The sequence below is a fragment of the Anomaloglossus baeobatrachus genome, chromosome 10 (genome assembly GCF_048569485.1).
Source record: "Anomaloglossus baeobatrachus isolate aAnoBae1 chromosome 10, aAnoBae1.hap1, whole genome shotgun sequence".
NCBI classification, from domain to species: Eukaryota; Metazoa; Chordata; class Amphibia; order Anura; family Aromobatidae; genus Anomaloglossus; species Anomaloglossus baeobatrachus.
Genome location: NC_134362.1, coordinates 25912455 through 25936948, shown reverse-complemented (window position 1 = coordinate 25936948; position 24494 = coordinate 25912455). Strand labels below are relative to the sequence as shown.

General features: G+C 48.6%; 1 protein-coding gene across 3 annotated transcripts in view; it reads left to right on the top strand.

Moving 5' to 3' along the window:
• The first annotated feature begins 15976 nt into the window (after positions 1–15976).
• NAP1L4 (nucleosome assembly protein 1 like 4) overlaps positions 15977–24494 on the top strand; it is a 109580-nt gene continuing 101062 nt past the window's right edge. The window contains exons 1-2 of one of the 3 annotated variants that reach the window (XM_075326573.1): positions 15977–16066; positions 20067–20126. In XM_075326573.1, coding sequence (XP_075182688.1) covers positions 20093–20126 — 34 coding nt within the window. In that variant the 5' untranslated portion in view covers positions 15977–16066; positions 20067–20092. The remainder of the gene's footprint in view (positions 16067–20066; positions 20127–24494) is intronic. The other 2 variants (XM_075326571.1, XM_075326572.1) reach the window with 2 other exon arrangements.

Here is a 24494-nt window from a genome sequence, read left to right as displayed (position 1 = left end):
CATCAGTGTCTGATTAACTTTGTCTATAATGTCGCTTCTCCAAATGTTGAGGCACTATAAATCCCAGCATGCTCTAAATTTGTCAATTCCATTATGTCTTTTTTAAACCATAACATTTTTATTAACAAAATGTGTCAAATATTACATCATATTGACATTAAATAAATCAACACATTATTAAGAGGGTTATGGAGGGGAGGGGGAGATGGTGACCTTACATTAATTTTCCAATCACATTCTATATATAGAGAGAGAGAGAGAGAGAATGTGATTAGAAAATTAATATATATATATAAATCTACGGAGTCATTTAATAACAGTATTTAAACAAGAAGACAACCAATTGTTCCATTGTTTATGAAATTGCGATATTAGATGAAGCATTTATTGTCTGATAACAATTAAGTTGTGAAGGTCTTGCGACAGCTCACTGGTTTTACCTATTATGAGATGTTTCTTGTGTGGCACCTTTGTAATCAGACACCTTTTTATAGACAATAATAATATTTTCTTTGTCGCTCCATTGGGAGACCCAGACAATTGGGTGTATAGCTTCTGCCTCCGGAGGCCACACAAAGTATTACACTTAAAAGTGTAAAGCCCCTCCCCTTCTGCCTATACACCCCCCGTGTATCACGGGTTCCTCAGTTTTCATGCTTTGTGCGAAGGAGGCAGACATCCACGCATAGCTCCACAGCTTAGTCAGCAGCAGCTGCTAACTATGTCGGATGGAAGAAAAGAGGGCCCATAACAGGGCCCCCAGCATGCTCCCTTCTCACCCCACTCTTGTCGGCGGTGTTGTTAAGGTTGAGGTATCCATTGCGGGTACGGAGGCTGGAGCCCACATGCTGTTTTCCTTCCCCATCCCTTTAGGGCTCTGGGTGAAGTGGGATCCTTATCGGTCTCCAGGCACTGAGACCGTGCTCCATCCACAGCCCCTGGGGACTCTGCTGGACAAGGAGCCGAGTATCGTCAGGGACAAGGCCCTGCTACTTTGAGGTACTCTGTGTCCCCGTGGGGACCGCACACAGAAACACTCCAGCATTGCTGGGTGTGTTAGTGCGCCGGGGACCGCAGCACTGACCGCGCTTGTGCCATCACACACTGCAGCGTGGCTGGGTGTGTTAGTTTACTGGGGACTACCGCGCTGACCGCGCGCTGCCATTTCACACTGCAGCGCGGCTGGGAGTGTTAGTACGCCGGGGACTACCGCGCTGACCGCGCTTATAACTTTAGTCCCCGGCTTTTGCGGCCTAGTCTCACTTTTTTCCCGCCCCCAGGCCTGCCAGTCAGGGGAAGGGCGGGACGCTGTACAGGATGCCAGCGCTGAGGGCTGGAACATGCTTTGCATACTTCACCCCCCTCACTGTGCACAGTGGGGCACCAGATTCCCGCACTTTCCAGGGCACGCCCACGGCCCCCTCCTCTCCTCAGGACGCCGGCAGCCATTCCTGTCAGCTCTTCTGACGCTGGAGAGGGGAGACAAGCTCTGGGAGACCCAGGCAGGGATTCTGGTGATCACACAACCGCTTTGAGCGGGCGGTAAGCAGCACCTGAGGTGCTGGCCCCACTAGTGCAGAAGTGTACATATAGATTATATGCTTATAGGCTATACTTTACACTGTATGGTGCACGGTTGATTTTTGGCTATATACCCTCCTGGATTGCTCAGAGGAGACAACAGCATGTCGTCCGCAAAAAGCAAGGGTGCCAAGCACAGGCTTACTATGCTGCCTGCGCCGCATGTACGGCTATACTACCGGCAGGTTCCACTGACCCTGATTGTGTGCAATGCTCGGCCCCTGTGGCACTTACTCAGCCGGAGCCTCTGCTAAGGGTGGCCCAGGGGGAACCACCTGCTAACACTGTCCAGGTGACGGGGACGGAGTTTGCAGTTTTTACTGATAGACTTTCTGAGACTATGGCTAAGATACTAGAAGCCTTGCAGTCCAGACCGGTGTCTCAGACCATGGGCACTGTGGAATCATTGCACCCTGGTCCCCCTCAGTTGGAACAACAATGTCCTCCCGGGGTGTCTCATAGATCCCAGGGTGAGGTCTCTGACACGGACCGCAGCCCCAGACCGCCTAAGCGAGCTCGCTGGGAAATTCCCTCGACATCATCACATTGTTCAGGGTCTCAGCGGGAGGACTCTCTCTGTATGATGAAGCGGAGGTAGCTGATCAGGATTCTGATCCTGAGGCAGCTCTCAACCTTAATACTCCTGATGGGGACGCCATAGTGAATGATCTTATCGCGTCCATCAATCAAATGTTGGATATTTCTCCCTCAGCTCCTCCAGTGGAGGAGTCAGCTTCTCAGCAGGAGAAATTCCGTTTCAGGTTTCCCAAGCGTACAACGAGTATGTTTCTGGACCACTCTGACTTCAGAGAGGCAGTCCAGAAACACCGAGCTTGTCCAGATAAGCGTTTTTCCAAGCGCCTTAAGGATACACGTTATCCCTTCCCCCCTGACGTGGTCAAGGGCTGGACTCAGTGTCCCAAGGTGGATCCTCCAATCTCCAGGCTGGCGGCTAGATCCATAGTTGCAGTGGAAGATGGGGCTTCACTCAAGGATGCCACTGACAGACAGATGGAGCTCTGGTTGAAATCCATCTATGAAGCCATCGGCGCGTCTTTTGCTCCAGCATTCGCAGCCGTATGGGCACTCCAAGCTATCTCAGCGGGTCAAGCGCAAATTGACGCAATCACACGTACATCTGCGTCGCAAGTGGCGTCCATAACCTCTCAGACGTCGGCATTTGCGTCCTACGCTATTAATGCTGTCCTGGACTCTGCGAGCCGTACGGCGGTTGCATCCGACAATTCGGTGGCAATACGCAGGGCCTTGTGGCTACGGGAATGGAAGGCAGATTCGGCTTCCAAAAAGTGCTTAACCAGTTTGCCATTTTCTGGCGACCGTTTGTTTGGTGAGCGATTGGATGAAATCATCAAACAATCCAAGGGAAAGGATACATCCTTACCCCAGGCCAAACCAAACATACCCCAACAGAGGAGGGGACAGTCGAGGTTTCGGTCCTTTCGGGGCGCGGGCAGGTCCCAATTATCCTCGTCCAGAAGGCCTCAGAAGGATCAGAGGAACTCCGATTCATGGCGGTCTAAGTCACGTCCTAAAAAGACCGCCGGAGGTGCCGCTACCAAGGCGGCTTCCTCATGACTTTCGGCCTCCTCACACCGCATCCTCGGTCGGTGGCAGGCTCTCCCGCTTTTGCGACACCTGGCTGCCACAGGTAAAAGACCGTTGGGTGAGAGACATTCTGTCTCATGGTTACAAGATAGAGTTCAGCTCTCGTCCTCCGACTCGATTCTTCAGAACATCTCCGCCTCCCGAGCGAGCCGATGCTCTTCTGCAGGCGGTGGGCACTCTGAAGGCAGAAGGAGTGGTGGTCCCGGTTCCTCTTCAGCAACAGGGTCACGGTTTTTACTCCAACCTGTTTGTGGTTCCAAAGAAGGACGGGTCTTTCCGTCCTGTCCTGGACCTAAAACTGCTCAACAAACACGTAAAGACCAGGCGGTTCCGGATGGAATCCCTCCGCTCCGTCATCGCCTCAATGTCCCAAGGAGATTTCCTTGCATCGATCGATATCAAAGATGCTTTTCTCCACGTACCGATTGCTCCAGAGCATCAGCGCTTCCTGCGCTTCGCCATAGGAGACGAACACCTTCAGTTCGCGGCACTGCCGTTCGGCCTGGCGACAGCCCCACGGGTTTTCACCAAGGTCATGGCTACAGTAGTTGCGGTCCTCCACTCTCAGGGTCACTCGGTGATCCCTTACTTAGACGATCTGCTGGTCAAGGCACCCTCTCAAGAGGCATGCCAACACAGCCTCAACGCTACTCTGGAGACTCTCCAGAGTTTCGGGTGGATCATCAATTTTCCAAAGTCAAATCTGACACCGGCCCAATCGCTGACATATCTTGGCATGGAGTTTCATACCCTCTCAGCGATGGTGATGCTCCCGCTGAACAAACAGCGGTCGCTGCAGACAGGGTTGCAATCTCTCCTTCAAGGTCAGTCACACCCCTTGAGGCGCCTCATGCACTTCCTAGGGAAGATGGTGGCAGCAATGGAGGCAGTCCCTTTCGCGCAGTTTCACCTGCGTCCTCTTCAATGGGACATCCTACGCAAATGGGACAGGAAGTCGACGTCCCTCGACAGGAACGTCTCCCTCTCTCAGGCAGCCAAAGCTTCCCTTCGGTGGTGGCTTCTTCCCACTTCATTGTCGAAGGGGAAATCCTTCCTACCCCCATCCTGGGCGGTGGTCACGACGGACGCGAGTCTGTCAGGGTGGGGAGCAGTCTTTCTCCACCACAGGGCTCAGGGTACGTGGACTCAGCAGGAGTCCTCCCTTCAGATCAATGTTCTGGAGATCAGGGCAGTGTATCTTGCCCTAAAAGCGTTCCAGCAGTGGCTGGAAGGCAAGCAGATCCGAATTCAGTCGGACAACTCCACAGCGGTGGCTTACATCAACCACCAAGGCGGAACACGCAGTCGGCAAGCCTTCCAGGAAGTCCGGCGAATTTTGATGTGGGTGGAAGCCACGGCCTCCACCATATCCGCAGTTCACATCCCGGGCGTAGAAAACTGGGAAGCAGACTTTCTCAGTCGCCAGGGCATGGACGCAGGGGAATGGTCCCTTCACCCGGACGTGTTTCAGGAGATCTGTTGCCGCTGGGGGTTGCCGGACGTCGACCTAATGGCGTCCCGGCACAACAACAAGGTCACGGCATTCATGGCTCGATCTCACGATCACAGAGCTCTGGCGGCAGACGCCTTAGTTCAGGATTGGTCGCAGTTTCAACTCCCTTATGTGTTTCCACCTCTGGCACTGTTGCCCAGAGTGTTACGCAAGATCAGGTCAGACTGCCGCCGCGCCATTCTCGTCGCTCCAGACTGGCCGAGGAGGTCGTGGTACCCGGATCTGTGGCATCTCACGGTGGGCCAAACCGTGGGCACTACCAGACCGTCCAGACTTGCTGTCTCAAGGGCCGTTTTTCCATCTGAATTCTGCGGCCCTCAACCTGACTGCGTAGCCATTGAGTCCTGGATCCTAGCGTCTTCAGGGTTATCTCAAGAGGTCATTGCCACTATGAGACAGGCCAGGAAACCAACGTCTGCCAAGATCTACCACAGGACGTGGAAGATATTCCTATCTTGGTGCTCTGATCAGGGATTTTCTCCCTGGCCATTTGCATTGCCCACTTTTCTTTCCTTTCTTCAATCAGGATTGGAAAAAGGTTTGTCGCTCGGCTCCCTTAAGGGACAAGTCTCAGCGCTCTCTGTGTTCTTTCAGAAGCGTCTTGCCAGGCTTTCTCAGGTACGCACGTTCCTGCAGGGGGTTTGTCACATTGTCCCTCCTTACAGGCGGCCGTTAGAACCCTGGGATCTGAACAGGGTTCTGATGGCCCTTCAGAAGGCACCTTTTGAGCCTTTGAAGGATATTTCTCTTTCTCGCCTTTCGCAGAAGGTGGTCTTCCTAGTAGCAGTCACATCACTTCGGAGAGTGTCTGAGCTAGCAGCGTTGTCATGCAAGGCTCCTTTCCTGGTGTTTCAACAGGACAAGGTGGTGCTGCGTCCGGTTCCGGAATTCCTTCCTAAGGTGGTATCCACCTTTCATCTCAATCAGGATATATCCTTACCTTCTTTTTGTCCTCATCCAGTTCATCAATGTGAAAAGGATTTGCATTTGTTAGATCTGGTGAGAGCGCTCAGAATCTACATTTCCCGTACGGCGCCCCTGCGCCGCTCGGAGGCACTCTTTGTCCTTGTCGCTGGTCAGCGTAAGGGGTCACAGGCTTCCAAATCCACCCTGGCTCGGTGGATCAAGGAACCAATACTCGAAGCCTACCGTTCTTCTGGACTTCCGGTTCCCTCAGGGCTAAAGGCCCATTCTACCAGAGCCGTGGGTGCGTCCTGGGCTTTACGGCACCAGGCTACGGCTCAACAGGTGTGCCAGGCGGCTACCTGGTCGAGCCTGCACACTTTCACCAAACACTATCAGGTGCATACCTATGCTGCGGCGGATGCCAGCCTAGGTAGACGAGTCCTTCAGGCGGCGGTTGCCCACCTGTAGGAACGGGCCGTTTTACGGCTCTATTACGAGGTATTATTTTACCCACCCAGGGACAGCTTTTGGACGTCCCAATTGTCTGGGTCTCCCAATGGAGCGACAAAGAAGAAGGGAATTTTGTTTACTTACCGTAAATTCCTTTTCTTCTAGCTCCAATTGGGAGACCCAGCACCCGCCCTGTTCCCTTCGGGCTGTTGTTTTTTTGTGTACACATGTTGTTCATGTTGAATGGTTTCAGTTCTCCGAAAATTCTTCGGATTGAAGTTACTTTAAACCAATTTATTTGCTTTCCTCCTTCTTGCTTTTGCACTAAAACTGAGGAACCCGTGATACACGGGGGGTGTATAGGCAGAAGGGGAGGGGCTTTACACTTTTAAGTGTAATACTTTGTGTGGCCTCCGGAGGCAGAAGCTATACACCCAATTGTCTGGGTCTCCCAATTGGAGCTAGAAGAAAAGGAATTTACGGTAAGTAAACAAAATTCCCTTCTATTCATTTATATTGCCCTATTAATTCCACAGCGCTTTACATACATCAGTAACACTGTCCCCAATGGGGCTCACAATCTAAATTCCCTATCAGTATGTTTTTTGAGTGTGGGAGGAAACCGGAGAACCCGGAGGAAACTCACGCAAACATACAGACTTTTTGCAGATGTTGTCCTTGGTGGGATTTGAACCCAGGACCCCAGCGCTGCAAGATTGCAGTGCTAACCACTGAGACACTGTGCCGCCCAGACCATCAGTTGAGTCACCTGATATTTTTGCACTAAATGGCAGAATTGTTTTCTAATTACTGATAGATTTCAGCTGGTGTCATTACTTTCTATGGCCTTTTGCACCTCTTTCTGTGTCTGTTCAATACTTTTTTCCCTGTGTCATTTCTCATTACACAATTTAAGGACATCTATGGTATGACTTCTTTGCCCATTTGGATTGGATGGGTTGTTATTGACATCTGGTGAGAAATTAATGACAATAGGACCTCATAGATAGCTATAGATATATATATCAGTACAGACCAAACGTTTGGACACACCTTCTCATCTCTAGAACAACTGTTAAGAGGAGACTTTGTGCAGCAGCCTTCATGGTAAAATAGCTGCTAGGAAACCACTGCTAAGGACAGGCAACAAGCAGAAGAGACTTGTTTGGGCTAAAGAACACAAGGAATGGACATTAGACCAGTGGAAATCTGTGCTTTGGTCTGATGAGTCCAAATTTGAGATCTTTGAATCCAACCACCGTGTCTTTGTAGAAAAGGTGAACGGATGGACTCTACATGGCTGGTTCCCACCGTGAAGCATGGAGGAGGAGGTGTAATGGTGTGGGGGTGCTTTGCTGGTGACACTGTTGGGGATTTATTCAAAATTGAAGGCATACTGAACCATCATGGCTATCACAGCATCTTGCAGCGGCGTGCTATTCCATCCGGTTTGTGTTTAGTTGGACCATCATTTATTTTTCAACAGGACAATGACCCCAAACACACCTCCAGGCTGTGTAAGGGCTATTTGACTAAGAAGGAGAGTGATGGGGTGCTGCGCCAGATGACCTGACCTCCACAGTCACCAGACCTGAACCCAATCGAGATGGTTTGGGGTGAGCTGGACCGCAGAGTGAAGGCAAAAGGGCCAACAAGTGCTAAGCATCTCTGGGAACTCCTTCAAGACTGTTGGAAAACTATTTCTGGTGACTACCTCTTGAAGCTCATCAAGAGAATGCCAAGAGTGTGCAAAGCAGTAATCAAAGCAACAGGGGCCTACTCTGAAGAACCTGGAATATAAGACATATTTTCAGTTGTTTCACACTTTTTTGTTAAGTATTTCATTCCACATGGGTTAATTCATAGTTTGATGCCTTCAATGTGAATCTACAATTTTCAGAGTCCTGAAAATAAAGAGAACTCTTTGAATGAGAAGGTGTGTCCAAACTTTTGGTCTGTACTGTATTTCTATGCATGGTAGCCACCCCTTTCTCTACGCTCCTCCAGGCTCTGGATGTGACCAGCCTCAGCATCTCTTATACTTTAGGCACAGGCCCCACCATGTAAGTGCAAAGCCTCAGCTCTCTAATGCTGCTTTTCAATTTTCAATAAAGCTTATTTTATTCAAATACCATACATGTTGATGGGTCGTCCTACAGGCCATGCTCGCCGCTGCTTGTCCTCCCGGCTCGTCCTCTTCTTCTTGGCCAATCACCATCAGTCTTCTGCTCCCCTCTTCCCGCCTCTGCAGAGCGGCGTCTGTACAGACATTGCTGGAGCTTCTTCTGCAGGATGCGAGGATCGGAGTGGTGATTGCTGCTGTCCTCTTCTTTAGAGAAGTGATTGCCATTCAGGAAGAGAGTACAGATAATGTAGTGGCTGTCACCTGCAGTCCTATGTAACACCACAGATAAAACAGTAATAACTCTCTTGAGTACAGATAATGTAGTAGATGTCACCTGCAGTCCTATGTAACACCACAGATAACAGTGATATCTCCCTAAGTACTGATAATGTAGTGATGTCACCTGCAGTCCTATGTAACACCACAGATAACACCGTATCAACTCTAAAGGGTGCTTTACACGCTGCGACATCGCTAACGATACATCGTCGGGGTCACGTCGTTAGTGACGCACATCCGGCCTCGTTAGCGACATCGCAGCGTGTGACCGCTAGGATCGACGATCAACGATCGCAAAAACGTCAAAAATCGTTGATCGTTGACACGTCGCTCCTTTTCCTAATATCGTTGCTGGTGCTTGCCGCTGGTTGTTCCTCGTTCCTGCGGCAGCATACATCGCTATGTGTGACACCGCAGGAACGAGGAACATCTCCTTCCTGCGTCCACCGGCAATGCGGAAGGAAGGAGGTGGGCGGGATGTTACGGCCGCTCATCTCCGCCCCTCCGCTTCTATTGGCCGGCCGCTTAGTGACGTTGCTGTGACGCCGCACGAACCGCCCCCTTAGAAAAGAGGCAGTTCACCGGTCACAGCAACGTCGCTAGGCAGGTAAGTGCGTGTGACGGGTGTAAACGGTGTTGTGCGCCACGGGCAGCGATTTGCCCGTGTCCCACAACCGTCAGGGGCAGGTACACTCGCTAGCGATATCGAAAGCGATAGCGCTGCGTCTAAAGTGCCCTTTAGAGTACAGATAATGTGGGAGATTTTACCTGCAGTCCTATGTAACACCACAGATCACAAAGTGAGATCTCTCAGTACAGATAATGCAGTAAATGTCACACCACAGATTACACAGTGATAGGTCTCTGTATACATAATGTAGTAGATGTCACCTGCAGTCCTATGTAACACTACAGATAACACCATATTAACTCTGAGTACAGATAATGTGATACATGTCACCTGCAGTCCTATGTAACACCACAGATAACAGTGATCACTCTGAGTACAAATAGTGTAGTAGATGTCACCTGCGGTTCTAAGAGAGTCAGCACTCTTATCTGTGGGTTGTTGTTTTTTTTTGGGGGGGGGGGGTTGTTTTTGAATTTTTTTAAGACGTGGGGTATAAAATGTCTTGAGCTCGTGATCTTTCCTGACTCTAGCAATGCCCCTGCTATATGATGTATATACAACAACCACAGTGTATCCTATGTGGTGTATATACATCAGCCTTAGCATCTTGTAAATGATGTACTGTATATACACCATATAGGATACACTGGGGCTGGTGTATATACATGATATAGGTGATGGTGAGGCTGATCTATATATATACACACCATGTAGTATATGCTGGGGCTGGTGAATATACATATCATATAGGAGATGCTGAGGCTGATTTGCATACACCATATAGGATACACTGAGGCTGATGCATATACATGATACAGGTAATGGTGTCATATATATACACATTATATATATATATATATATATATATATATATAATATATATATACACATACATATATATATACACATATATATATGTGTATATATATGTATGTGTGTGTGTGTGTGTTATATACACACACACACACACACACACACAAACACACACACACGGTGTAGGATATGCTGGGGCTGGTGAATATACACATCATATAGGAGATCTTGATGTGCATACACCACACAGGATACACTGAGGCTGGTGTATATACATCAGCCAAAGCATCTCCCATATGATGTATATACATCAGCCACAGTGTATCCTATGTGATGTATATACACAATCCTCAGAGTATCTTACTTGGTGTACATACACCAGCCCCAGTGTGTCCTATATGATGTCTATACACCAGCCCCAGTGTATCCTTTATGGTACATATATATCAGCCTCAACATATTGTATGTGATGTGTATATAAACCAGTCTCAGAGTATCTTAATTGGTGTATATACATCAGCCCCAGTTTATCCTATGTGGTGTGTATACATCAACCCTTGTGTATCCTATTTTATGTATAAACACCAGCCTTAGTGTATCCTATGTGGTGTATATACGTCGGCCTCCGTTTCTCCTATATGATGTATATACACTAGTATAAATGTCTTCTGTGATTTATACAGCATAATTTAGTATATACGGTAGTATAGATCTGTATACATAGTATATAGTAAGGTGCTGTTTGTATATAAATGTGTATAATACACTGCTGTGTATATAACATATATAGTGGACCTCACACTATACACAGCCACATCTCTACTATATTGTCTAAACACAGCTGTATACTATGTTTTGTAATACAGTATATAGTGTTGATTTTCCACCACAAATTATATACATTGGCACAACTCCACACTAAATATTTTATACACCGCTCCCCTGTATATAGTCTATGTATTGATATTCTACTTTTCTATGTACTGGCAATAAGCCTCAGTGTCAAAATAAATCAGCCAAGATCTCAGGAAGAGAATTGTGGACTTGTACATGTCTGGTTCATCCTTGGGAGCAATTTTGCAGATAACTGAAGGTGCCTCATCCATCTGTACAAACAATTATACGCAAGTACAAACAAGATGGGAATGTCCAGCCATCATACCGCTCAGGAAGGAGACGGGTTCTGTATACCAGAGATGAACGTGCTTTGGTTAGACATGTGCAGATCAACCCAAGAACAAAAGCAGAAGACCTTGTGAAGATGCTGGCGGAAGCTGGTAACATTGTGTCATTATCCACAGTGAAAGGAGTCCTGTATCAACATGGGCTGAAGGTCCACTCTGCCAGGGAGAAGCCATTACTTCAAAAGAAACATTAAAAAGCCAGATTAATGTTTACAAATGCACACAGGAACAAAGACCTTAATTTCTGGAGATGTCCTGGGGTCTGACGAAACTAAAATTGAACTGTTTGGCCATAATGACCATTGTTACGTTTGGAAGCAAAAGGGAAGTCTAAAGGGTGCTTTACACCAGGCAATCTATCGTGCGATAGATCGTCGGGGTCACGGTTTTTGTGACGCACATCCGGCATCGCTGGCGATGCCGGCCTGTGTGACACCTCCTAGCGACGCAGTATCGCTCACAAATCGTGAGTCGGGTACTGCTCGTTAGGTTCCATAATATCGTTTACTTTAGTTGACCATCGTTTCCGTGGTAGCACACGTCGCTCCGTGTGACACCACGGGAACGATGAGCAGCTCACCTGCCTCCCGCGGCCGCCGCCGTCTCTATGTGGAAGGAAGGAGGTGGGCGGGATGTTTACATCCCGCTCATCTCCGCCCCTCCGCTTCTATTGGCCGGCGGCCGTGTGACGTCGCTGTGACGCCGAACGTCCCTCCCACTCCAGGAAGTGGACGTTCGCCGCCCACAGCGAGGTCGCACGAGAGGTAAGTATGTGTGACGGGGGTTACTAACTTTGTGCGACACGGGCAGCGATTTGCCCGTGACGCAAAAAGGACGGGGGCGGGTACGATCGATTGTGAAATCGCACAATCGGTCGTACCGTGTAAAGCAGGCTTAAGAGCATCATCCCAACTGACACACGGGGGCGGCAGCGTCATGTTGTGGGGTTGTTTTGCTGCAGGAGGGACTGGTGAATTCACAAAATAGATGGCATCATGCATGAAGAAAGAAGAATATGTGGCAATACTGAAGAACATCTCAAGACATCAGCCAGGAACTTAAAGCTTGGGCGGAAATGGGTCTTCCAAATGGACAATGACCCGAAGCTACTGCCAAACTGCCTACAAAGTGGCTTAAGGTTAAAGGGTTATTCCCATCTCCAAGATCCTATCCCAATATGTAGTGGGTGTAATAATAATATTAGCAAGTGTCTCCATTTAGAGATGTATCGTTCTGATTCAGTATGTCGCTTACCTCATGCGCAGGGCATTGCAGGACCTTAGGTATCCATGATTGTGACCACAATCAACTATCTGACTATATGCGTGGTCATAACCATCGCTACCTAAGGTCCTGCAATGCCCTGCACATGAGGTAAGAGACATAGTGAATCAGAAGAACTATACTACATTTCTAATTGGAGGCATTTTCTAATATTATTACACCTACTACATATTGGGATAGGATCTTGGAGATGGGAATAACCCTTTAACAAAGTCAATGTTTTGGAGTGGCCATCACAAAGCCCTGATCTCAATCCTATTGAAAATTTATGGGCGAAGCTGAAAAGGCCGGTGCGAGCGGCGACCTACAAACATGGCTCAGCTACACCAGATCTGTCAGGAGGAATCGACCCAAATTCCACCAACTATTGTGAGAAGCTTCTGGAATGATCCAAAATGTGTCCCCTAAATCACACAGTGTAAGGGCAATGCCACCAAATACTAATGACATGGAGGGAACTTCACTGTGCAGAAAGGAATAAAAATGCCTGAAAACATTCTCTCTCTCTCATTATTCTGTTATTTGGCAAATAGAAATAATTCTGGTTCCTAATTGACTTAAAACGGGAAAGGTTTATTCTGATTTCATGTCAGATAATGAGAAAAACCTGCAGATGTGTCTTTATAGAAAGCGGAGGGAAAAACCTGCAGATGTGTCTGTATAGAGAGCGGAGGGAAAAACATGCAGATGTGTCTGTATAGAGAGCGGAGGGAAAAACCTGCAGATGTGTCTGCATAGAGAGCGGAGGGAAATCCTGCAGATGTGTCTGTATAGAGAGCTGAGGGAAAACCTGCAGATGTGTCTGTATAGAGAGCGGAGGGAAAAACCTGTAGATGTGTCTTTATTGAGAGCGGAGGGAAAAACCTGCAGATGTGTCTGTATAGAGAGCGGAGGGAAAAACCTGCAGATTTGTCTGTATAGAGAGTGGAGGGAAATCCTGCAGATGTGTCTGTATAGAGGGCGGAGGGAAAAACCTGCAGATGTGTCTGTATAGAGGGCGGAGGGGAAAACCTGCAGATGTGTTTGTATAGAGGGCGGAGGGAAAAACCTGCAGATGTGTCTTTATAGAGAGTGGAGGGAAAAACATGCAGATGTGTTTGTATAGCGAGGGAAGGGAAAAACATGCAGATATGTCTGTATAAAGGGTGGAGGAAAAAACATGCAGATGTGTCTGTATAGAGAGCGGAGGTAAAAACCTGCAGATGTGTCTGTATAGAGAGTGGAGGGAAAAAACAGCAGATGTGTCACACACTGTATATATATTATAGTGGGTAGTGTATATATACTGCACATGTACACAGTATACATAGTACAGTGGGCAATATATATACTGTATATATACAGTATGTGTGTGTACGTGTACACATTATCTATAGTACAGTTAGTGGTATGTTTATGTATACACACACTTATATATGTACATAGTATATGTAATATAGTGGGCGGTATATATGTGTACATTGTATCTATAGTACAGTGGGCGGTATATATGTGTACATTGTATATATAGTACAGTGGGCAGTATATATGTGTACATTGTATATATTACAGTGGGCGGTATATATGTGTACATTGTATATATAGTACAGTGGGCGGTATATATGTGTACATTGTATATATAGTACAGTGGGCAGTATATATGTGTACATTGTATATATGTTAAAGTGGGCGGTATATATGTGTACATTGTATATATAGTACAGTGGGCGGTATATATGTGTACATTGTATATATATATATATATATATAGTACAGTGGGTGGTATATATGTGTACATTGTATATATAGTACAGTGGGCAGTATATATATGTACATTGTATATATATATTACAGTGGGCGGTATATATGTGTACATTGTATATATAGTACAGTGGGCGGTATATATGTGTACATTGTATATATAGTACAGTGGGCGGTATATATGTGTACATTGTATATATAGTACAGTGGGCAGTATATATATGTACATTGTATATATATATTACAATGGGTGGTATATATGTGTACATTGTATATATAGTACAGTGGGCGGTATATATGTGTACATTGTATATATAATACAGTGGGCGGTATACATGTGTACATTGTATATATAGTACAGTGGGCGGTATACATGTGTACATTGTATATATAGTACAGTGGGCGGTATACATGTGTACATTGTATATATAGTACAGTGGGCGGTATGTATGTGAACATTGTATATATAGTACAGTGGGCGGTATATATGTGTACATTGTATATATAGTACAGTGGGCGGTATATATGTGTACATTGTATATATAGTACAGTGGGCGGTATATATGTGTACATTGTATATATAGTACAGTGGGCGGTATATATGTGAATATTGTATATATAGTACAGTGGGCGGTATATATGTGTACATTGTATATATAGTACAGTGGGCGGTATACATGTGTACATTGTATATATAGTACAGTGGGCGGTATACATGTGTACATTGTATATATAGTACAGTGGGCGGTATGTATGTGAACATTGTATATATAGTACAGTGGGCGGTATGTATGTGAACATTGTATATATAGTACAGTGGGCGGTATATATGTGTACATTGTATATATAGTACAGTGGGCGGTATATATGTGTACATTGTATATATAGTACAGTGGGCGGTATATATGTGTACATTGTATATATAGTACAGTGGGCGGTATATATGTGAACATTGTATATATAGTACAGTGGGCAGTATATATGTGTACATTGTATATATAGTACAGTGGGCGGTATATATGTGTACATTGTATATATAGTACAGTGGGCGGTGTATATGTAATATAGGGGCGGTGTATATGTAATATAGGGGGCGGTATATATGTAGTATAGGGGCGGTATATATGTAATATAGGGGGCGGTATATATGTAATATAGGGGGCGGTGTATATGTAATATAGGGGGGCGGTATATATGTAGTATAGGGGCGGTATATATGTAGTATAGGGGGCGGTATATATGTAATATAGGGGGCGGTGTATATGTAATATAGGGGGCGGTATATATGTAGTATAGGGGCGGTATATATGTAGTATAGGGGGCGGTATATATGTAGTATAGGGGGCGGTATATATGTGTACATTGTATATATAGTACAGTGGGCGGTATATATGTGTACATTGTATATATAGTACAGTGGGCGGTATATATGTGTACATTGTATATATAGTACAGTGGGCGGTGTATATGTAATATAGGGGGCGGTGTATATGTAATATAGGGGGGCGGTATATATGTAGTATAGGGGCGGTATATATGTAATATAGGGGGCGGTATATATGTAATATAGGGGGCGGTGTATATGTAATATAGGGGGGCGGTATATATGTAGTATAGGGGGCGGTATATATGTAGTATAGGGGGCGGTATATATGTAATATAGGGGGCGGTATTTATATATGTAATACAGGGGGCAGTATATAAGTAATATATAGTGGCGATGTATCTGCCATTAGTACCGCAGGCAGCATGGACACTATATGAGCGGCAGCTGCAGCGCCTGATGATCACGTGACTGCAGGAGTGACATTGCGTCCACCAATCAGCGCCAGGTTACGTATTTGCGTCATTCCGCCCCAACCAATTATTGCCACCGTGTTTGAGCCGTGCCTGGCAGGCGCTGAGCAACAGAGTGCGGAGATCTGAGGCGGCTGGTAAGCGGGTGCGACCGGCAGCGAGGATGTGGCGGGGGACGTGTGCGGGGCCGAGAGAGCGGGCGTGACGGGAGGGGGCTGTGTGAGGAATAATGGCGGCGCCGGGTGTAGGCCGGAGCCGGGCACCACCTGAACTCCTGACAGCTCCGCACCGTGCGCCCCACTGACTGCCCCTCACAGTGACCGGACACTCACCCGTGCTGAGCCCCGACATGTGCCCACAGCCGGCCTACAGCTGCCATGCCAACTCCTGCCCGGCACCCCGGACATGTGCTGTCAGTGTGGCCTCCTGCCGACCCGTGACGACATGTGCCCCCAGCTGCCCTGACTTGCCCGTAGCCAGCCCCCCTCCGACATGTGCCCCCAGCCGGTCTGCTGCCCCATCCCCCACCCGTGTGCCCACACACTGCCTCCTGTCACCCACAGCGGGGCCTACCTCCGTCCTGACAACTCGTGCCGTCCTCCCTCCGACATGTGCTAGCAGTGGGGCATCCTGCCGCCCTGACCTGGGTCTACAGCCGCCACCAGGGCCTCCTACCGCCCGATGTGCCCACAGCTGGCCTGCTGCCCCCCACCCCAGATGTGCCAGCAGCAGGGCCTTCTATTGCCCGATGTGCCCACAGCTGGCCTCCTGCTGCCCCCCACCCTTGTCATGTGCTGGCAGTGAGGCCCACCACTCCGGGCATGTGCCAGCAGCAGGGCCTCCTTCCACCCCACCCCTGACATATGCTGGCAGTGGGGCCTCCTTGTGCCCTGATGTGCCCATAGCTGGCCTCCTGCCACCCCACCCCGCCCCTCCCATATGCTGGCAGCGGGGGCCTCCTGCTGCCCTGATGTGCCCACAACAGACCTCCTACTTTGCTGACAACTCCTGCCCCGCACACCAGACATGTGCTAGCATCAGGGCCTCCTGCCGCACCGCCGTGTGCCCACAGCTGGCCTCCTATCGCCCTAAACCCCCACCCTCCCTGCAAAATTTGTTACAGATGGCCTTGTAATGCCCCCTCCCCTCTCCAACATGTGCCCACAGCCACCATTGAGGCCTCCTGCCACCCTGACCTGTGCACCCCCATACACACACACTTCCTGCAGTGGGTGCTGTGTATAGTTGCACATGGCTCTCTTTATGGAGGCTGGTATGGGCCCTCTCCATACCTACCCGCAGAGCAGTTTTCATGGTCTCTTTGCTGTAGCACTGTACTGTGCCAGCATTATGTGGCATGAAGTCCCCACCTTGGTAATGCCCAGTCAGGGCACAGCCATCCTAATTTAAAGGGCCCAGTTCCCTCTTGTATTGCTGTACTTGCCACATTAGTGGTGGCAGCTGTCATGTGAGCGACCCCTGTAATCCTACACGTGCGGCACATGTGCTGCAGGGCAAAGTGTGTGAAGTTATTAATAGGCCAGGACTGGCACAGCGGGCACACATGGCCCGGGCACATGTTCATGGTATTTATATCTAATGTCCAAAGTACAAATACAACTTTAATGTTGTGCGTGGGAATCGGATCTCTCTCCTCCTATACCAGTCTGTCTTGTACTGTTAATGATTGTTGTACGTATACCCTCTTTCACTTGTAAAGCGCCATGGAATAAATGGCGCTATAATAATAAATAATAATAATAATAATAATAATAATAATAATATTGCAGGCCGAGGGCAAATCATTGCCACTACCGAAAATCGTGCGGCCATTGAAGAAAGGAGCCTTTGTCCCTAATGTTAGCGCATTCCTGTATTGGGAGTTTGCAGCCTCCCGGACAGCTGGGCAGCCGCCTCTGCCATGTGAAATAAAGTCGGCCTCTTCAGACTTGAATGCAATCGGTTGTTCCCTGTTATCAGCCATTTAATATCTTGGTGCAGCATCTCTAGTTCTTCTCCGCATCCCCCTTCATACTTGTAGTGTTGTCTCATGCAGACCCCTCTCCGCAGACGGCTTTTTCCTTCAGGATAACATTGCTCATTTGCAGATAGCCTCTGAGCTTTATGGGGGGGTGGTGGATGAACCCTCATCAGGACAGCGGGCGATGTCGGCTCACCACTTCAGTACCTGAAAAGTCCCGGTTTTCTATAAACCTAGCTTGAGTGCTTCGGCAAACCCAACCAGCTGCCTAATCGTCAAGAGTATAGAAGACTAGAAATGCTCTTTTCCGATTTATCGGCACACCTAAACAGGCCGGGATCTGCCCGATGAATGATTAAAATCTTCCTGTAGCAGTTTGTTTATATTGTGTAACCATGGAGACACATGGCTCGTATGGGGAGCTGTGTGCACTAAAAAGTATAAGATATTTATTAAATAGAATCAAGGTTATTAGTCATGTTTTATTTTGGATGCATTGAAATGAAAATTTACTTTGAAGCCCCTTCATATTTATAATTTAAAGGGAACCTGTCAGGTGCAATATGCACCCAGTACCACGAGCAGTTCTGGGTGTATATTGCTAATCCTGGCCTAACCGTCCCTGTATACACTAGCATAGATAAAGAGATCTATAGGAAAGGTTTCTTAAGATCTTTTACCTTTGCTAATGATCTCGGGGACTAGTCCCCTGGGCGTTAGTTCCCCTGGCTAGTCGTCCCCATTAGCATGTTAGTACACCTACAAGGGGTATTAACATGCTGATGAATGTGTCAGAGGATGATCTTGCTCACCTCTCCGCCGCCATTGCGTCTGACACTGGATTTCGGCTCAGTGTGCATGACCCCGAAGTTTGGGGCATGCGCACTATGAAGCCGGGTGTACACGTCCTAGCTTCAAACTGAAGTAGTGCGCATGACCGAACCTCCGGGGTCATGTGCACTGAGCTGAAATCCAGTGTTGGGCGCGCGATGGCGGTGGAGGGGTGAGTGAGATCATCCTGTGACGCTGCGCATTCATTAGCATACTAGTACACCCACAGGGGGGTACTAACATGCTAATCTGGCCGACTAGTCCCCACGCTCATTAGCATACGATATAAGATCTCTTTATATACAGATCTCTTGTATACAGGGACGGTTAGGCAGGGATTAGCAATATGCACCTAGAACTGCGCGTGGCTCTGGGTGCATATTGGACCGGACAGGTTCCCTTTTTAAGACCTGTCCTGGTGTCTCTGCGGTGCTGGGCACGTCCCAGGTCATGGCTGTAGCACATGAACCCTGAAGTGGATCCTAAACTGGTAGGACCGGTCTGTGTCCTGTGTGCATTGCTCCACACAGGGCTGATCTGCTCCATTTCAATCTCCTACACGTCTTTTATGCAGCAGATTATCACTTGGGAGGAGACGCGTCTCGTAACATTTTGTTAATCAAATGAGCACCTTTAATAGTCGCTGCAGTCTTACAATGACCTCTAAAAATGAATGGCCTCCTACAAGCTGTGACCTGTACCAAGCACTAGAATTAAAGGCCTGTACCCCTCTCACAGGAGCCAAGACCTTTCAGAGACGTTTGGACTATATATCCTGCCCATAGATCTCAGCACATGGAGGAACTCTGCATTCTAATGATTTGTGGCCTCTCTGACCCCCTAACCTTGGGCTCTATGTGCTGAGATAATAATAATAATTTTATTAATTTATATAGCACTATTAATTCCACAGCGCTTTACATACATTGGCAACTCTGTCCCCATTGGGGCTCACAATTTAGAGTCCCTATCTGTATGTTATTGGAGTGTGGGAGGAAACCGGAGGAAACCCACGCAAACACGGTGAGAACATACAAACTCCTTGCAGATGGTGTCCTTGGTGGGATTTGAACCCAGGACCCTAGTGCTGCAAGGCTGCAGTGCTAACCACTGAGCCACCACAAGACTGCAGTGCTAACCACTGAGTCACCACAAGACTGCAGTGCTAACCACTGAGTCACCATGTTCCCTGAGATGTGGTTAATGGGGGGAGAGGGGGATATCTTGTGGGGAGGGGGGGGGGTGTAGCGCTGGACCTGAGTGGTGGTAAAGGCTCTCTTACGTATGAGAAGTATCGACTGAACCTTTTCTGTTTTCTTCTGCAGCAAAGCTGACAACTGCTGGAGCGCCCATGGAAGGGAATAAACATGCAGGTGATAAGAAAGGTGAGGCGCTGCTAGGAAATACCATACACTATCAACATATTTAATATCATTGCATTATAATTCAGTGTGTGGCATTAAAGTAGTATTCCCAGAATTGCAAGTTTTACAATGGAATAGTGACTGCTGGAGCCTCCTTATATCCTGATCCGATGTGCTCTTGGGAGCAGTCCCTTAGATAATGAGTTGAGGAAAGGTTAAGCATTGCCTTCTCTGGTCCATTAACAGGGGCTTCTGCACCACACTCTCTGGAGGTCCCATCAGTCAGTAAAGTGCAGAGGGGGGCGTGGGGGGGATAACTTGCAATTCTGGTGGAAAACAAAACCCTTTTTTAAAAGGATTTCCAGGCACAATGCAAACTTGCTTGATGACAAAATAAGGGTGACTGCCATAATATCTCAAAACTTGCATCACTTATAAGATGAGCCTTTTGACTCTAGCACCTCTGCGGTGCTCCCTACTGCTCCCATCGATCTTGTGCCTTCTATGTTGATTTTACTACTGTAGCCAGTGATTGGCTGCAGCGGTCCTATGTAGATTGCACGTGACAAATACAGGGATATTGGAGGGAGGGGTGAGATACTTTATCATTCTGGCTTAAGGCAAATTATCATTTTCTTCGGCGCTCTATTGGGAGACCCAGACGATTGGGTGTATAGCACTGCCTCCGGAGGCCACACAAAGCAACTACACCAAAAAGTGTAAGGCCCCTCCCCTTCTGGCTATACACCCCCAGTGGGATCACTGGCTCACCAGTTTTCTGCTTTGTGCGAAGGAGGTCAGACATCCACGCATAGCTCCACTGTTTGTAGTCAGCAGTAGCTGCTGGCTCTATCGGATGGAAGAAAAGAGGGCCCATATGGGGCCCCCAGCATGCTCCCTTCTCACCCGCGGTTGGTGCTTGTAAGGTTGAGGTACCTATTGCTGGTACGGAGGCTGGAGCCCACATGCTGTTTTCCTTCCACATCCCCTTAGGGCTCTGTGGAAGTGGGATCTTGCCGGCCCCCAAGCCCTGGGGCCGGGCTCCATCCACAGACCCATAGAACCTGCTGGATGTGGAGCTGGAGTGCCGTTCAGGGACAAGGCCCTGCAACTTTCAGGTACTCTGTGTCCCCGGCAGGCACGGACACTCTCAGGGCTTGCTGAGCGTTGTAGTGCGCCGGGGACAGTGGCGCGGTACGCTGGGGGTTAGGTCACTGCAGCTTTGCTGAGTGACGTTGTGTATTGGGAACTACTGCGCCGACCGCTCCTGGAGCGGCGGCGCAGCTGCGACTTGTGGTGCGCCGGGGGCTTTGCGCCGACCGCGCTTTTACGGCGGCGGCGCTTCTAACTTTAGCCCCCGGCTTCTGCGGCCTAGCGCCGCTTCGTTCCCGCCCCCACCCTGTCAATCAGGGTAGGGGAGAGACGCTGCTCAATAGGCAGCGCCGAGGGCTGGAGCCTTATTTACATGCTCCAGCCCTCTCACTAGGCACAAGGGGAAGCAGACTTCCCGCTCTTCGTCGGTGTACGCCCAGGGCCCGCCCCACCTCTCCACAAGGACGCCGGCAGCCATTACACATGCGATCTGGCTGGAGAGAGGCAGCAGGCTCTGGGAGACCCAGACTAGAGGGATTTCTGGCGACCACACACCGCTCCTAAGCGGGCGGTAAGCTGCACAGTAGTGCTGGCCCCACTAGTGCCTCAGTGATATATTAGTGTACTTTTATCTCGGTACCATATATATATATATATATATATATATATATATATATATATATATATATATATATATATATATATATATATATATATATATATATATATATATATATATATATATATATATATATATATATATATATATATATATATATATATATATAGTTGCACTGTAGGTCGCTTCTTGGCTGGACACCCTGTACTGCTCTGAGGAGGCAGCAACATGTCATCCGCAAAACGCAAGGCTGCCAAGGCACGGGCTGTGTGCACTGTTTGTGCTGCATGTGGGGCTGATCTACCGGCAGGCTCCAATGATTCACATTGTGTGCAATGTTCAGTCCCAGTGGCACTTCGTCAGCCAGAGCCTATTGTGGTGGTAGCCCAGGCAGAGACGCCTGTGAGCCCTGCCCCGGTGACGGGGACAGACTTTGCAGTGTTTGCTGATAAAATGTCTGTGACTATGACAAAAATCCTGGAGACCTTGCAGGCCAGGCCAGTTCCTCAGACCATGGACACTGCTGTGGCTATGCTCTCTGGTCCCCCTCAGTTGGAACTAATCCGTACTTCAAGGGGGTCTCAAGCATCACAAGCTGAAGTCTGACTCAGATGACAGTCCCAGGCAGCCTAAGCGAGCTCGCTGGGAAAGACCCTCCACGTCATCACACTGCTCAGGGTCTCAGCGAGAAGAATCTCTCTGTGATGAGACTGAGGACGGTGATCAGGATTCTAATCCTGAGGCCCCTCTCAATCTGGATGCCCCTGAGGGTGACGCCATGGTTAATGACCTTATATCGGCGATTAATACTGTTGGATATTTCTCCCCCAGCTCCTTCAGCAGAGGAGGCAGCTGCACAGCAGGAGAAGTTCCATTTCCTATATCCCAAGCGTAAATTAAGTGCTTTTTTGGACCACTCTGACTTCAGAGAATCTATCCAGAAGCACGACGCTCATCCAGACAAGCGTTTCTCTAAACGTTCTAAGGATACCCGTTATCCTTTTCCCGCTGAAGTGGCCAAACGCTGGACCCAGTGCCCAAAGGTTGATCCCCCCCCAATTTCCAAGCTTGCGGCTAGATCCATAGTCGCAGTAGAGGATGGCGCTTCACTTAAAGATGCCAACGACAGACAGATGGACCTTTGGTTGAAATCTGTCTATGAAGCTATCGGCGCGTCGTTTGCTCCAGCATTCGCGGCCGTGTGGGCACTCCAAGCTATTTCAGCTGGTTTAGCACAGGTGGATGCTTTCATACATCCAGCAGTGCCACAGGTGGCGTCCCTAACTTCGCAAATGTCTGCGTTTGCGACTTATGCTATCAATGCTGTCCTAGAATCTACGAGCCGTACCTCTATGGCGGCCGCCAATTCTGTGGTTTTGCGCAGAGCCTTATGGTTAAAGGACTGGAAAGCAGATGCTAGTTCCAAAAAATGCTTAACCAGCTTGCCATTATCTAGAGACAGACTGTTTGGTGAGCCATTGGCTGAAATCATAAAACAGTCCAAGGGTAAGGACTCTTCCTTACCACAGCCCAGAGCAAGTAAACCTCAACAGAAAAAGTGGCAGTCGAGGTTTCGGTCCTTTCGAGGCTCGGGCAAGCCCCAATTCTCCTCGTCCAAAGGGACTCAAAGGACAAGGGAGCTCAGATTCCTGGCGGGCTCACTCACGCCCCAGGAAAGCAAATGGAGGAACCGCTTCCAAGGCGGCTACCTCATGACTTTCGGCCTCCTCCCTCCGCATCCTCGGTCGGTGGCAGGCTCTCCCGCTTTTGCGACATTTGGCTGTCTCAGGTCAAAGACCGGTGGGTGACAGACATTTTGTCTCGCGGGTACAGAATCGAGTTCAGTTCTCGGCCTCCACTTCGGTTCTTCAGAACCTCCCCACACCCCAACCGAGCAGATGCCCTGCTGCAGGCGGTGGACTCTCTAAGAGCAGAAGGAGTCGTGATCCCTGTCCCCCCTCTAGAACGGGGGCGAGGATTTTACTCCAATCTCTTTGTGGTTCCAAAAAAGGACGGCTCCTTCCGTCCTGTTCTGGACCTAAAACTGCTCAACAAGCATGTGAACGCCAGGCGGTTCCGGATGGAATCCCTCCGCTCAGTCATTGCCTCAATGTCCCAAGGAGATTTCCTAGCATCAATAGACATCAAAGATGCTTATCTCCACGTGCCGATTGCTACGGAACACCAACGCTTTCTGCGCTTCGTCATAGGAGACGAACATCTTCAGTTCGTGGCTCTGCCATTTGGTCTGGCGACAGCCCCCCGGGTGTTCACCAAGATCATGGCGGCAGTGGTAGCAGTCTTGCACTCTCACGGACACTCTGTGATCCCTTACTTGGACGATCTACTAGTCAAGGCACCCTCTCAGGAGGCATGCCAACTCAGCCTGAATTTTGCACTGGAGACTCTCCAGGCGTTCGGGTGGATCATCAACTTCCCAAAGTCAAATCTGTCACCGACCCAATCACTAACGTATCTTGGCATGGAGTTTCATACTCTCTCAGCGATAGTGAAGCTTCCGCTGAGCAAGCAGCGGTCACTACAGACAGGGGTGCAGGCTCTCCTTCAGGGTCAGTCGCACTCCTTAAGACGCCTCATGCACTTCCTCGGGAAGATGGTGGCGGCAATAGAGGCGGTTCCGTTTGCGCAGTTTCATCTGCGTCCACTTCAATGGGACA